The 14,500-nt window shown below is 42.2% G+C and overlaps 1 protein-coding gene across 1 annotated transcript in view; it reads right to left on the reverse strand.

Moving 5' to 3' along the window:
* Positions 1–6,590, reverse strand: part of ttll12 (tubulin tyrosine ligase-like family, member 12) — a gene marked incomplete at its 5' end in the record, with an annotated part of 31,642 nt that extends 25,052 nt beyond the window's left edge. The window contains 3 exons of the mRNA XM_080851235.1: positions 5,091–5,289; positions 5,696–5,871; positions 6,462–6,590. Coding sequence (XP_080707361.1) covers positions 5,091–5,289; positions 5,696–5,871; positions 6,462–6,590 — 504 coding nt within the window. The remainder of the gene's footprint in view (positions 1–5,090; positions 5,290–5,695; positions 5,872–6,461) is intronic.
* Positions 6,591–14,500: the final 7,910 nt, after the last annotated feature.

Genomic DNA, 14,500 nt, shown 5'->3' on the forward strand with positions numbered 1-14,500 from the left:
ATACACAGAGACTTCAACTAGCACCCAGTGTTCCGTGGGCTGGTCATGGGGTTCACGAAGGTGACAAGACTGTTTTCAGTTCCCCTAAGAGAATTTCAGAACACTTCTGTTTTGCAGATGCTTCTGCTTCCACAGCCATCAACGAAATGGCCCTGCTAAAATTTAAACTGGAGGCTGAAATGGAGAAGGGGAACTTGAGGGAGGAGATGATTGGCCTTTGTTCTACCTGTTCAAATTCTACCTCCAGGAGGAGCTGGCTAAGAAAGATGCCCTCATCCAAGATATTTAAAAAATAATTGAGGGCAGCTTTTCTCTGCTTTTTCACCACACAAAACCATATGAGGCATATGTTTACACATTGGTTTCCGTACTATCAACGCCGTTATGTTATTACGGAAACCAATGTGTAAACATATGCCTCATATGGTTTTGTGTGGTGAAAAAGCAGAGAAAAGCTGCCCTCAATTCTTTTCAACAATATCTTGGATGAGGGCTTGACAGTAATTTATGTTTCTATATAAAATGCAATGAAAGGGTGTTGTGTCTTTAAAAAAGAAAAATGTTTATATACATCTGCTGGTATTAACCATCAAGTTCTGATTGGTATCTTGAGTTGCATTTTCAGGTATATGTGGAAGCCTTCAAGAAAGGAAACTCAATGAAAACTGCTTTTGACGCTGTCGGGGAGGATCGCAACGCTATAGTTAGAACTGCTATTGTGGCTGGTGGTTTGATCATGCGATCCACCTCTACAGCACATGTTGTTTGATTCGGACCCCCAAATCAATGCTCTGGGCTATGTTCAGTGCTGAGTTGACAATAAAAGGATCTTTTCATTTGTATCCTGTTGTATTTACTGTCAGCACTCATTTGTTTTAACAAGTTCATAATTCCTTTATCTTATCTTATAATAATCTTATATCTGTTCACAACAACGCTACCCTTTTATCACTTTACTTAAAGCTGACAAAGTTCAGATAGAATCGTGTGGCAGTTTATAATATTATTAATATATTATATAGTGCTGTCAGTTTAACGCGTTATTAACGGCATTAGCGCAAACCCCGATTCAATCTTTTTTTTTGGGGGGGGGTTCATGTATGTTAGAGGTGGTCATCAGGAAACGTACATTGAGGACACCTAAGAGAGTACACTGAGAGACGAAGATCTTCCCTCGCAAATCATCAGATGGAGAACTGCTAAACCCCATTAGCCCAGAGGTGTATCACGACCCTTGGGTCAGGGCAGCATATCTAATGCCTTCAGAACATCCACGCCAGACTGTGACGGTGAACTTGGCTGTCCTTACACGCTGTTGACTACCCTCCAGGCTCAGACGGATTCTGGTGTAACTGACACAGACGGCACAGACACGCAGAGTTTCGGACATGCAGAGTCTACAGAGCGTGGACACCCAAAGCCTGGAGGAGGGGGAGGAGGAGCGGAGAAAGAAGACAACATGTTGATTTAACAGGGGGGATTCTACCCTGTAAGATAATTTCATAGGTAGTTCAGTTCAGTATAGGTTTATTAGGAAGAATAGGTACAATCTTTGAGCAGCAGTCTGCAAACCAGAGTGGGAAAGCAAGCCTATGTGGGCCATGTCTCTGTAGGCCTAGGCATAGGCCTCATCTGTATTTAAAAGGTCAGGTCACTGCAACAGTAGCTCCTAGCTGTCCAAGACAGGAGAGAGCTGTTCGTTGAACTCTTGATACATTGAAGGTCACAGGCGTAGATAACATGCTCAGCTAATCCCTGAGAGACAGAAATGCAGGGATTTCACACAACATGACACATTTATGTCTTTCTGCGAACGACAGACTCACCAGAATAGGGATCCCATTCATGACGACACCCAGAGGGTAAAACAGGATGCCCTCAGGGACATCAGTAAAGGATAGACTATAAGTGTCTTACCATGGTGTCTTACCAGTATGCATCAGGGTCATGTATAGTGTCTGTATGCCTTATTTATAGATGTCATGTGATTCAAATGAATGCATGGCTGTCTGTGGATGTAGATAGGCTGTTGGAAGCGCTACATACTTATATAGCTAAACAAATGTAAGATGGATATATTCATTGAACTGGTCTCTTCTTGGACTTGTTGACTTTACTTTTTTAAATGTGCTCTGCTATGCTGCTGCTCTTCAAATGATCTCTCTTTCACAGACACTTCACCTCTCTTTTGCTATGACATTCTGGGGCCCGCCTCTCTCTATCTATCTCTCGCTCTCTCTCAGAGAACTAGGAGAGAGCATGGGGGGGATAAAAAAAACAAAAAAGCCTCCTCCCGCTGTTTCTCTCTCTCCTGATATGTGTTAGGGAGGATTAGGAGATAGGAAGGCTGCAGGAAGCAGGAGACACACAGGTGCAGAAATCCGTTTTTGATGTTGTTATGCCTAAGATTAGGAGCATGAGAGCCAGAATGTTTAACCACAAGCTCACAGAACTGGGTATTTAAGGGGAAATAGCAGAAAGCATCATGTGTGTTCCACACCCAGAGACTCCCCCACTTTGAGTGTGTAGTGTGAGAGATTCTTAATACTGTAAGGTTAACAGGTTACCATAAGTATACCACACCATATGTTCCTTGCTGAGAAACATCTCCAGTTGCTGATAAGATGGTCTGCTTAGGCCCCTCTGTGTACTCATACCAAGCGTTCCTCGGAGGCGCCCACTCTATCAGGTCCCTGGGCCCAAGGGCAAGGGCACAGGTGCGATCATGAGACTGTTTACGTGTTCATATGTGTGTGTGTGATTCTTTGTTGTACATGTCATGCATTCTGTTCGAGTTGCCTTATCTGGCTCTGATCCGAACTGCTTCAAGCTGCCTTGATTGAGACTCCAACTACACCGCCTCTTGTAATTAAGTCTAGTAGCATAAAGATAGAAAAGAATCTTACAGATCAAACTATACGTATGTTGTGTGATGAACTGTAACTTGCAGAGATATTAGGTGCACAGTTCTGTTGTCTCTGTCTGCTTGCATGAGGATGTGCGTTTCTGCTAGTCCGCCTATGTCTCTCACTAGTGCTAGGGCCACGCTTGTAAGTTACATTTAGTCATTTAGCAGACGCTTTATCCAAAGCGACATACACAGGAGAAAACAATCAAGCTCAGCTAATAGAGACCTAGTCTTACAATAAATACTACTTAACATAAGAAATAAAAAGTGCACAAATGTAACTTCTGCAAGTGCAAGTTAAGTACAAGTTAGAGGACATAGTAAGTATAACGTGTGGGCCAACATAAAGATTGTAGCCTATCTGTGTGTGTTCACAACAGAGCTGAGGCTAATGTATCTTAACAAGAAAGAGTACAGTCGTGGCCAAAAGTTTTGAGAATGACACAAATATGCATTTTTACAAAGTTTGCTGCTTCAGTGTCTTTAGATATTTTTGTCAGATGTTACTATGGAAGACTGAAGTATAATTAAAAACATTTTAGCAAGTGTCACTGGCTTTTTTTGGCAATTACATGAAGTTAAAAGTGTGTGGGGTTGCTCCTCAGCCTAGGGAGTGGGCTCGCTCACAATTTTGCCTAAGAACACAGCCATGAATAAAGAATGGTACCAAAACATCCTCCGAGAGCCACTTCTCCCAACCATCCAGGAACAGTTTAGTGATGAACAATGCCTTTTCCAGCATGATGGAGCACCTTGCCATAAGGCAAAAGTGATAACTAAGTGGCTTGGGGAACAAAACATTGATATTTTGAGTCCATTGGCCAGGAAACTGTAAGAATATTAAGAGTAGTCAGTTTTTAGTCTGCATAGAAAAATATTAAGCCAGTATAAGATACATAGGAACAGGGGATACCCCTAGTAGCAGGCGCACCCATGCACAGGAAGTGTAGAGGCAGTGGAGACCTTTGAAGTCTCTAGAACACTAAACGTGCCACGGGGTCAGCCAGAGGGCAAGGATAAAAACTGTCAATACTGTCGAGCAGACAATTTTTTGTCAACAACCAACTGATGGAAACTGCCTGACAACCAAAAGAGGACCAACCCGAAGCAAGTTGGAAAATCACTTTGATCACAACAGTATAAGAGGGCCGCCTAACCGCTCTCTCATCAGAACGCGCCTTCTACAACTTTACTCTTGTATCGTTGTACTTGGTATCTCTCAGTAAACTTTTTTACTTGTACCTTTTATTCGACCGTGTGAGTCTCTACTTTATTCCTGACCAACACTGGACACAACTTTTCCTACAAAACTCCCCAGACCTTAATCCCATTGAGAACTTGTGGTCAATCCTCAAGAGGCGGGTGGAAAAACAAAACCAGGGCAAACCAGGGCGGATTGCAGAGGTCTTGAAAAAGAAGCAAATATTGACTTTTTGCATTAACTTCATGTAATTGCCAAAAAAAGCCAGTGACACTTGCTAAAATGATTTTAATTATACTTCAGTCTTCCATTGTAACATCTGACAAAAATATCTAAAGACACTGAAGCAGCAAACTTTGTAAAAATGCATATTTGTGTCATTCTCAAAACTTTTGGCCACGACTGTACATAGTGTGTTGGTACAGACAAAAAAAAAGACCTTAACATTTGCCCGTGAGGGTTGATGTTAGATAACCGGATCAGACCAATCAAGCTTTGTGTGACTGCTCACAATGTATGACTGTATGCAAATGATATGGCTTTACACAAAAAGGCTCAACCCTTGGAGTATCGAGCCTCTGATCTGAGCTGTGATCTGAGCTCTGACCGTCTCCTGGTGCCGTGAACAAAAGTGCCTGTGTCTCAGAGCTGAGTTGCCTGTCTGGATTATTCCTAGTGTTTTTCTCATAAGCAGTTTTAACTACAGTATTACAATTGCACCTGCCAAAGATTCAGGCTCTGGGCTTTGTAAAGCGCTTTGAGACAATTGTATTGTTATGGTGCAATATAAATCAAATGTAATTGAATTGATAAGGAACAGATACACAAGAGACTGGGTTGGTCAAGCTGTGGAAGAACTGTCACATTGTATTATTGTAATCAGATTGACTGTTGACAGGCCTCCCATGTTACAAAGTTACAGGTCACCCATCTCCTGGACTGACAATACTTCTGTGTGTATTATATGTTCATGCCACTCACCCCCTGGGACAGATGATATGTCTGGTTGTACTTCCACATGTCCTCCAGCACCTGGTCCACTGTGTCAGGGTCAGGAGCCTCCCCGTGGAAGTCCAGGCCCATCAGGCTGGCCATTCGTCCCAGCAGCCCGGGGACCTGCTCCAGCTGCTGCCTGGCACTCTCCACTCGATAGGTCCACGCATGGTCCACCAGGAAAACACTAAGGGTAGGATGCCAAATACTGGAGTAGTACTTACATTGAGCCTTTCCAATTCCTGTTAAGACGTAAGGCTTCCGCAGGTGTGGCTACAACTTGGTAATAATATCAGGAGGCTTAAGATACTATAGTAAGATTGATCTCAAGGATATAGGTTGGCCATCACTCACATCTGTGAACATATAGTTATATATATTATAGCCGAGATGTGCTGTTGTGCAACATATTCTATTCAAGAATGTTGAAAACCAGTGCACCATAACATTGTGCATAAACTCGATGTACAAAAATAAAACTATAGCACAACAGGTCATGGTCAGAAGCACCACTCCTTGCGATCAAAGAGGTAATGCTTGCTGGCAGCTGAATGCATAGATATAGGGAGTAAGATGAACACTGGCGCCCTCACCTGGTGGGATCAGCGACTTGCAGGCCACTCTCACTGGTGACGATTACTTTGTAAACTATTTCAGCAACAGGGTTGGATTTTTTTCCATGCTCTTGTTCGGAATTCTCTTCTTCCTCCTCCTCCTCCTCCTCCTCCTCAACTTGCATAATGCCAAAAACTTCCCCAGCATCAAACACCTGCAAAATGAGAAAAGCCATGCATGCTTACAGACCTACAGTAGCTCCCTCCTGCCCCATGCAGGTCTGGGTGTCAAAACCACACATAAGGCTGAATGACTGCTGGATTTGCATGGGACCAGGAAAGTGAGCAAATTTGGTTGTTGCATTTAACTTCACAACAAGTGCTTAGTTTCAGCGAGCCATCTGAGCCGAACATCATGCTGTGGGGCTGACAGGTCTGCTTAGGAAGATAAACATTTACTTTATTTTAGCTTGCAAAATCCCTACCTCTGGTGACATGTGCCATACAGCAGGATACTGTAAGGAATTAAAACGTTACATTTTTTTCTGAAAATACTATGGGAAACTATTCTTTTGGCCATAATGCAGAACTTTGACGGTAACGTTAGCCGAAAGAGGCTCAAAATTACTGACGGACGCTAACCTCATTAAGCATGCTTTTGATCAAAACTGCCTGCTACATGTAACTAAATACACACTTACAAATACGCATGAATACACGCTGATAAGCATGGTTAACGTAAGGTTATAAAAAGTATAACACATATATTAAGGAGCGTGGACATGGACACAGATCAAACACACACCTCGTTAGCAAGTTTCAAATGCAGACTTCTCCAATATATCGGAGGAATGTTTGATGCCTTTAACGCAGGGGTATGCACACTGAGGAAGAGTTTAAATTCCTCATTTTCGGAATCACTGTCGTTCAACATGATATTCTCCGTATCAAAGTGGTATACAATAAATATCACAGAAACACGTGAAAGGACAGTCAGGAAGTGTTCTGTATTCTTCTGAAAGAATTTTGACGGCTGTGTAAAAACTCTAAAAGAATTGTCGCCACCTATTGGGCTGGAGCCTGGAAAATATTCGGAAAAGTAAAGTTGACACGCAACCTTCTTTTTAAACTATTATGTTAATTCAAAAAAAGGAAAAAACAATAGCGCAAATAGCTCGAGAATGACGAGGATAAGCAACTGCTTACAAAAGCTTGGCATCACAACAACAATAACATAATTTTCGTTAAATTCTAGGCCATTTCCATGTACACAAATGTATTTGCTACCCACACCATGTTTGCTTTACAATGTAATTTACTGACGCCACATGACATCCCATATTTTACCTCCATGGTTGATATGCAGGTAACACTTGGAAAACAAGATGAAATCATAGGTTTACTTCAACTTGGAATATTACTTTTAGGCTACTTTCACCTTTACTCCAAAACTGTCCATACGTTACCCGACTCAGTGTGATGCATATGTTACAGCTGAACGTCAAGCATGTCAAGGAGGGTGCTGGTCTTGTTCAATAAACTCCAATTTAAACACAAAAACAATTATTATTATTTTTTTTTTTTAACAATTCATTCATGTACCCAAAATATATCTTCAGACAGCGGGTAGCACTTACGGAGCCTATACACTTTAATCAAAACAGATTACGATCGAAATAGTTTACCGATTTGGTTATTCATTTTTAGATGCTGTATAGGCATACGATGACAATTATGCAGTTTGTAATGCTAGCCACTAGAGGGAGACATTGTTACACAATGTACAGTTAATATGTATTGGACATTTACGGAATTGTCTCAGTACTTGTAGTCTGTGCAATGACAATAAAGTTGAATCTAATCTAATCTAAAAATTGTCCAATAGCAATTCATCAAATTCCTTCGCTCTTAGTGATGTTATAAACGTAAAGCAGGACAAGAACTCAAGTATCACTTACATACTATAAGTAATCATCTGTGACAGATTTAAGTAAGAGACACGTTTAACACAGAAGAAGATTGATTGGATGAAGAATGGTCTTTTGATAGATACAATCTTAATATGATGAGCTCCTTAAGATGTCTTATTAACGTTTTACGTCACATCCTTCCTTCTGATAAAGAAATTGTGATTGACAAACAAGAAAAAGGATCCTTATACAGCCTGTGACAGGGGCCGATGAAATAAGCCCTTGAGCAAAGTGAGTGTGGCCTTTAAGGTGGCAAGCACCTGAAACAGGCTCTGAATTGTTATGTTCTTGGAGAGAAAGGAAAAGCCAAACCCCTGGAGTGTTCAAACAGGACAGAAGAGTCTCAGAAAAAAGATACCTGTCTCTTTTGTCAGTGCCAGACAAAAAGAAAAAACCCGCACAGACCTTTAAGTGAAGCATTCAAAAATTCTGAAAGGAAGTTTAGAGAGTGAAGGGGAGATGGAAGGGAAAAAAGGAGACAAGAACAAGAAAAAAAGAGGAGGAAAAAGAGCAAGGAAAAAAGTTACCCAAGCCACTGTGTCGGGCTCACAATGCCTGTGGTTGAAGTTGTGTCTCTTCTGATCTTCTCCCAGCTGGACTTCTGCCTTCTCCCTCGCTGTCTCCTCTGATCTCCCCCGTCGGCTTCGGAGAGGCTGAGGCTGCCGCCGCCATCCAGCCCCCCTGAGCTGTCAAAGTAGCCCCCGTATCAAACGCCACCCCGCACTCTGCCCTGATCAAAGGCACACAGGTAAGACAGACACCCAGCCACATACAATTGCCATCTCTCACTACAGAAAGTGTGTGGGGGAGGGACATTTTTCTTTTGTCATTTTACCCCTCTTTTTTATGGGGTTTGGCGGGATGTGTGTGTGCGTGGGGGGGGGGGGGTGTGTTCTCATAACTTAACTTGTCTGAAACAGTGGCGTTGCTCGGAGTGGAGTGGATTGATCAGAGGGAAACGCGATCAGGTTTGAGTGTGAGGCGCTGGGAAGTTAATTCTGTCGTCTTTCACTAACTTTGAGACAGAGGGAGAGGCACGAAGTGCTTGTGTGTGTGGGGGGAGAGTCAGGAAGTGTGTGTGTGTGTGTGTGTGTGTGTGTGTGTGTGTGTGTTCGTGTGTGTGGTGTGTGTGTGTGTGTGTGTGTGTGTGTGTGTGTGTGTGTGTGTGTGTGTGTGTGTGTGTGTGTGTGTGTGTGTGTGTGTGTGTGTGTGTGTGGGGAGAGGAGACGGATTGTGATGGAGATGTTTTAAGGGAATGTTGGGGGGAACAAATGTTTATTTCAGTCTTATTAACTGATGTCATATACTGGAAAACATGGCAGTCAACACACATACACACACACTCAAAAACACACACACCTCTCTCTTTCTCCCTCTCACTCTCATCCCCCCCCCCCCCCCCCCCCCCCCACCCTCTGTTACATGCAAACACACACACAAACACACATGCACACACACACACACACACACACACACACACACACACACACACACACACACACACACACATACACACACACACACACACACACACACACACATACACACACACACACACACACACACACACACACATACACACACACACACACACACACACACACTCAAACAGAATATTGTCCTTTACATTCCCTGGGGCACTGATGCCCAGATACTAACATTATACCCCAGGGCAGAGATGATACAGCATCTGCTCTCTCTCTCTCTCTCTCTCTCTCTCTCTCTCTCTCTCTCTCTCTCTCTCTCTCTCTCTCTCTCTCTCTCTCTCTCTCTCTCTCTCTCTCTCACGTTCTCTCTCACTCTCTCTGCTTTTGTCTTTGTCTTCTTATCTTCCCATCTCTCTCACTCTCTCTGCTTTTGTCTTTCTCTCCTTATCTTCTCATCTCTCTCTCTCTCTCTCTTATGGATATCCTTTTTTCTATGTATTAGTAATGCCATAGTGAACTTGTCGTTCAACGCCATAGTGAAACATTTAGATCGGTGAAGTTTAATTTTGGACTTTGGAATGTGATGGTTCTTAAAACTCTGACTCACTTCCCAGGCACCAGGATGGACAGCTAGGAGAAGAGTAGGACTCAATTGAAGTGTATTTTTTGTGGTGAATCATGAGGTGGCAGTGCCATGCTGAGGCATAAATGTATGTAATTCCAGTTGCAGAAAATATGGCCATACCTGATAAATGATGTGCTTAATCCTGAGTCATTCAGTCACAAACGTAAATTATCACTATTCTATTTTTTTTTTTTAGGTGTTTATTATTGTTTATTGTTGAGACTGTAGCTTTCGCCATAAACAATATTTGGAAACACTTCCTCAGTGTGTATAGTCTGCTTACGTAACATTGCAACACAAAACAAGAGAGACACAAATAGAAATGGTATGACTTGACTCTCATTGCACACTCACGCCTCTCTCACTAGATGTTTGTCCTCAGACCCGCAGAAGTTGGCCCTGATGACAGTTTTTCTCAGTCCCTTTGGTTCATTTCTCACATCAGAATTAAAATTCTCAGAATTGTTAGTTCTACTCATCTTACACTTGTGTGCATCATTTTTTTTTTTACATTTTACAAATGTTTTAGCACATTCACGCAAAAGGGTATACACAATGTGCAGCTGTGTACCCAGAAAATCTAGGTATCTTTTCACTGTGTAAGTCATGGCATGCAAACTGATTAAAACAGTTATCATTGTGTGTCAACCATATGCTTCATCAGTTTCACAATGTCCGCTAAAGTATTGATTACTAATCTATCTATTTCACCCTGTACTTACAGTGAACAGGTTGTGAATGAAGGTGAAATGTCTATGATCTATGTCTATGATCATCATGATTGGATTGGATGTTACATACAAGATTGTCCCTTGGCTTCTCAAGCCATGGATTACTACGAGTAAAAGAATAAATGTTTCTTGGTTAAAAACCATGACTAAGGGACTTGCATTTTGGTGGCACTTACATATGCATTCATGTAGTTACATGTAGAGACATAAATGCATCATTTTGAGCGAGTTATGGGTTTGGAACACAATGGGTTCATTGTGTGGTGCTGTTTGTACAAATTGTTTTAAGAAATGTTGAGAATGATTTTAAGAAATGTTGAGAATGATTTGATAAAATGTTGAGAATGATTTGAGAAATGTATCAAAGCGAAAAAGAAAAATTGTAAGAAGCCCAATTTCTCTTTATTGATGTTATTTGACACCCACGGCTGGAGAGCACTGGGCTACTTGCCTAATTGAAGTGACTACTTATGTATGACGGCAGCTGTCTGAGTTGGCAATGGTTATGTCTGAGTTGAAACAACCCCAAACTATTCCCCCCTCCTCCCCCCGAATAATGACAACACTCACCTCGACCCCCATTTAAGGACACTAACCAATCACAAGCAGCAAGTGGTTTGGCCTTTGACCTTCTGAGCCAGTGACAGACGGGGCCGCTCGGGCACTTACCCCCCGCAGTGGCAGCAGCAGCAGCCGCAGCAGCAGCACCAGCGTGTCCTCTCTCTCCAGCAAAGCGGCAGAGCCTCTGCAGGTCTGATTAGGCCCTCAGCTCGGTCAGCTCTGGGCTCTGGGCCCCTGCGTCTCTCAGACAGAAAATCAGTGCCTAATCAGTGCTGGAAATGAGGGGCAAGGAGTCTGAGTGCCCAACAACACATCACACCACTCCGTACTGCATTACACCACGCCACACCACACCATACTGCACTGCACCACGCCACACCGCATCACAACACACCGTACCACACTTTACAGCACCAAACCACACCGTACCACACCATACCGTACCACACCATACCGTACCACACCACACCATACTAACAAACACCATAACACCGTGGTACCACACCAGACCTTACCAGCAAACAATGTACAACACCACACCTTTACCACACCACAATGCATCATACTACAACGCAATGCAAATACCTCATCTTGTTTTTCTGGGAGTGCTTTTAGAGTCATGGGTATGTGTATGCATGTGTGAGTTTTTGTATGGGTGTGAGTGTGTGTGTGTGTGTGTGTGTGTGTGTGTGTGTGTGTGTGTGTGTGTGTGTGTGTGTGTGTGTGTGTGTGTGTGTGTGTGTGAGTGTCTACAGTATTTGTTGTGTCCCCCTCTTATAAATTCTATCCTTCCCATCTCAATTTTCTTTTTTGTTATCTGGAGTGCCTATCCGGCCTCCTTCATATCCATTTAAGTGATGTGAACAAACATGGCGATTTCCTCTGCATCTCAGAACAGGAGAGAAGGACCCTTCAGCCATCTGATGATCAGGACACTCATCTCTGCCTTGCTCTGCAATTGCAATGATTTGTTTGACCACAGGAAGAACAGTGCTCCTGTAAAGGAAAAAACTGATGTGTTGTCAATAAACCAATCAATCAATCAATTGCTCAGTACCTGTTAAAAAGACACATACAAACATACACCCACCTACAATTTATCCCATTCATTGTTGTTAATGCAATACAAAGACTGAAGAATCAAACTGAATATCCAAGTCTCCATTCTTTTCCATTCTAATCGGATGACCCTCAGTGATTACACATCTCCCGAACCCCCTCTATAACAGTACCCATATCATTTCTGCGATGTAGCCTTACCTAAACCAACTAACCCGACTTCGCAATACATTACCCATGAATCATCGCACACACATACCAAACAAGCAACGTATTCCAGGACAAAAGCTCTCTGTCTCATATAAAAATGGCAAATGAAAGCGAAAGCATACGTGGACTCAGTGAGTACATCCGATCCACCTTATTATTATGTGCAGGATTTTGACACACTGTCTGATAATGTTTTCGACAGTAAAAATCTTACCTTTCTGCGCAAAATATGTCCTACTGAAAAATTAGCAATAATTAAAAAAAATGAAAATGAACTGAACTATGAACTAGTTCACATTTTAAATGGTGAACTATAAACGTGAACGATTCATGTTTACTTGAATGAACTGAACTTTGAACTTGTTCATGAGAGGTGTGAACTTACACAACACTGCATACACACACAAACACAAACACAAACACACACACACACAGTTTCACTCATCTTTGAGCCCCAGGCGTGACCATGATTTCAAAAGGTTCTGTTTCACCAGTCTTTTTCCATTGTGGCAAAGTGACGGACTGACACAAACAACCAGATGACCAGAACAGGGATGTACCAAGCTTATTAGAAATGCAGGGCCGTATTTTCCCCTAAAAGTGTAGTGTCAGCTCTTTTGTTAGGCATGGCTGACTGAAGTTGTTTGTAGGTTGGGTGGCCCCTTCCCTAAAAATACAAATTTAAAAAATCTGAAAGATATAATTTTTATGTGTAATTGAGCATACAGACATTGCACATGTTTTGGGCTTATTGGTTCAGTTCTCCAGAAGTGAGCACTGGTCCAGGGTCAGTAGACTATGAACAACACAGACAGTCCAGTCCAGACACCGTTGCTTGATTGTCGCTTCCTCTTGGGATAAATCAGTCACATCAGAGGAACATTGAGTTTCGAAGAGCATTCTGCACAAAATGAAGTGGAATTAAAGTCGTCTCACCTGTTGTTTGGTCTTTATTAGGTGTTCTGTATGTCTCACAGATACCTAGATCAGTGATATGTAACTTTTAAGAGCCAGGTCACAGGCCTTCTGTATGTCCCACAGATACCAAGATCAGTAATATGTAACTTTACAAAGCCAGGTCAAGGGGGGCTCCCCAGATGTGGGATTTCCTTCAGCACAGTGATTTTAAACAGGGATTAATTTCAAACTAGGTGCTTTTGTCTCTGGCCAGGTGTAAAGAAAGAAAGAAAGAAACAAACAAAAAAATGGTATATACAAATATGATTACATTCTGGAAGAAGATCTGAAATCTAGTAGACCCAAGACTCCATCATGCACTCTTTTTTTATTGAAAATTGTCATCAAATTAATTGGCTATTGAATTATAATCTGGATAAACCAGATAAATCTTCCAAGAAATTTCGAGGTAGAACCGGTCACTTTTACTATCCACAGCTGTCCCTGAGTAGGTGATGGAACATTTGAGCACAGCCGTATCATGTCAGGCGATGACTTGTCAAAAACTCTCTGATCACTCACACCGAGGCAGAGAGAGACAGAGAGAGGTGTGAAGAAAGACTTCCCTTCTCCGTTTGCACACAGTCCCATGTTGGCGCCCCAAAAAGAGGAAACAGCATGAGCGATATATATGCCGCCACTCCACTTCCAAATATTGCTGACTTCTCGAGACCGTGACAGGCACTGCAGAGACGACATGTGGTACCCAAGGCCTAGTGGACCCTCCGTACAGGTAATGCTCTTCATCTCTTCCTCTCATCACTCCGCCTCTGTCTATCTGCCGCTGTCTCCCTCTTATGGTTCTTAAATAGAACTATTACATTTTTGGAACTGTTAATGGTTCTTTACATCTGAAAATTGCTGCAAGCGGTTCTATTCTACAAAAGGAGCCCAAAGAGGTTCCACACATAATCTAGTATCAGACAGTTTAGAATTGAACCTTAGACATACAGAACCCTGAAAACATCTTGATTCTTCTTATCTGTCTATAAATGTGTGTCGTACAAAATACTGAGAAAATAATGAATATATCACTTCATATATTTTTTTCTGTATTTCTTTATATCTGCCTGATATGCAAGTGTAGTTTAAACTTCATATCTACATACATACTGTACATACATAAATACAATCATACATATGTACTTAAATACATACAAACACACACACACACACACACACACACACACACACACACACACACACACACACACACACACACACACACACACACACTCACACACACACACACATTCACGCACACTCACACACACACACACACACACACACACACACACACACAC

Source organism: Sprattus sprattus (genome assembly GCF_963457725.1).
Source record: "Sprattus sprattus genome assembly, chromosome: 14".
Classification (NCBI taxonomy): domain Eukaryota; kingdom Metazoa; phylum Chordata; class Actinopteri; order Clupeiformes; family Clupeidae; genus Sprattus; species Sprattus sprattus.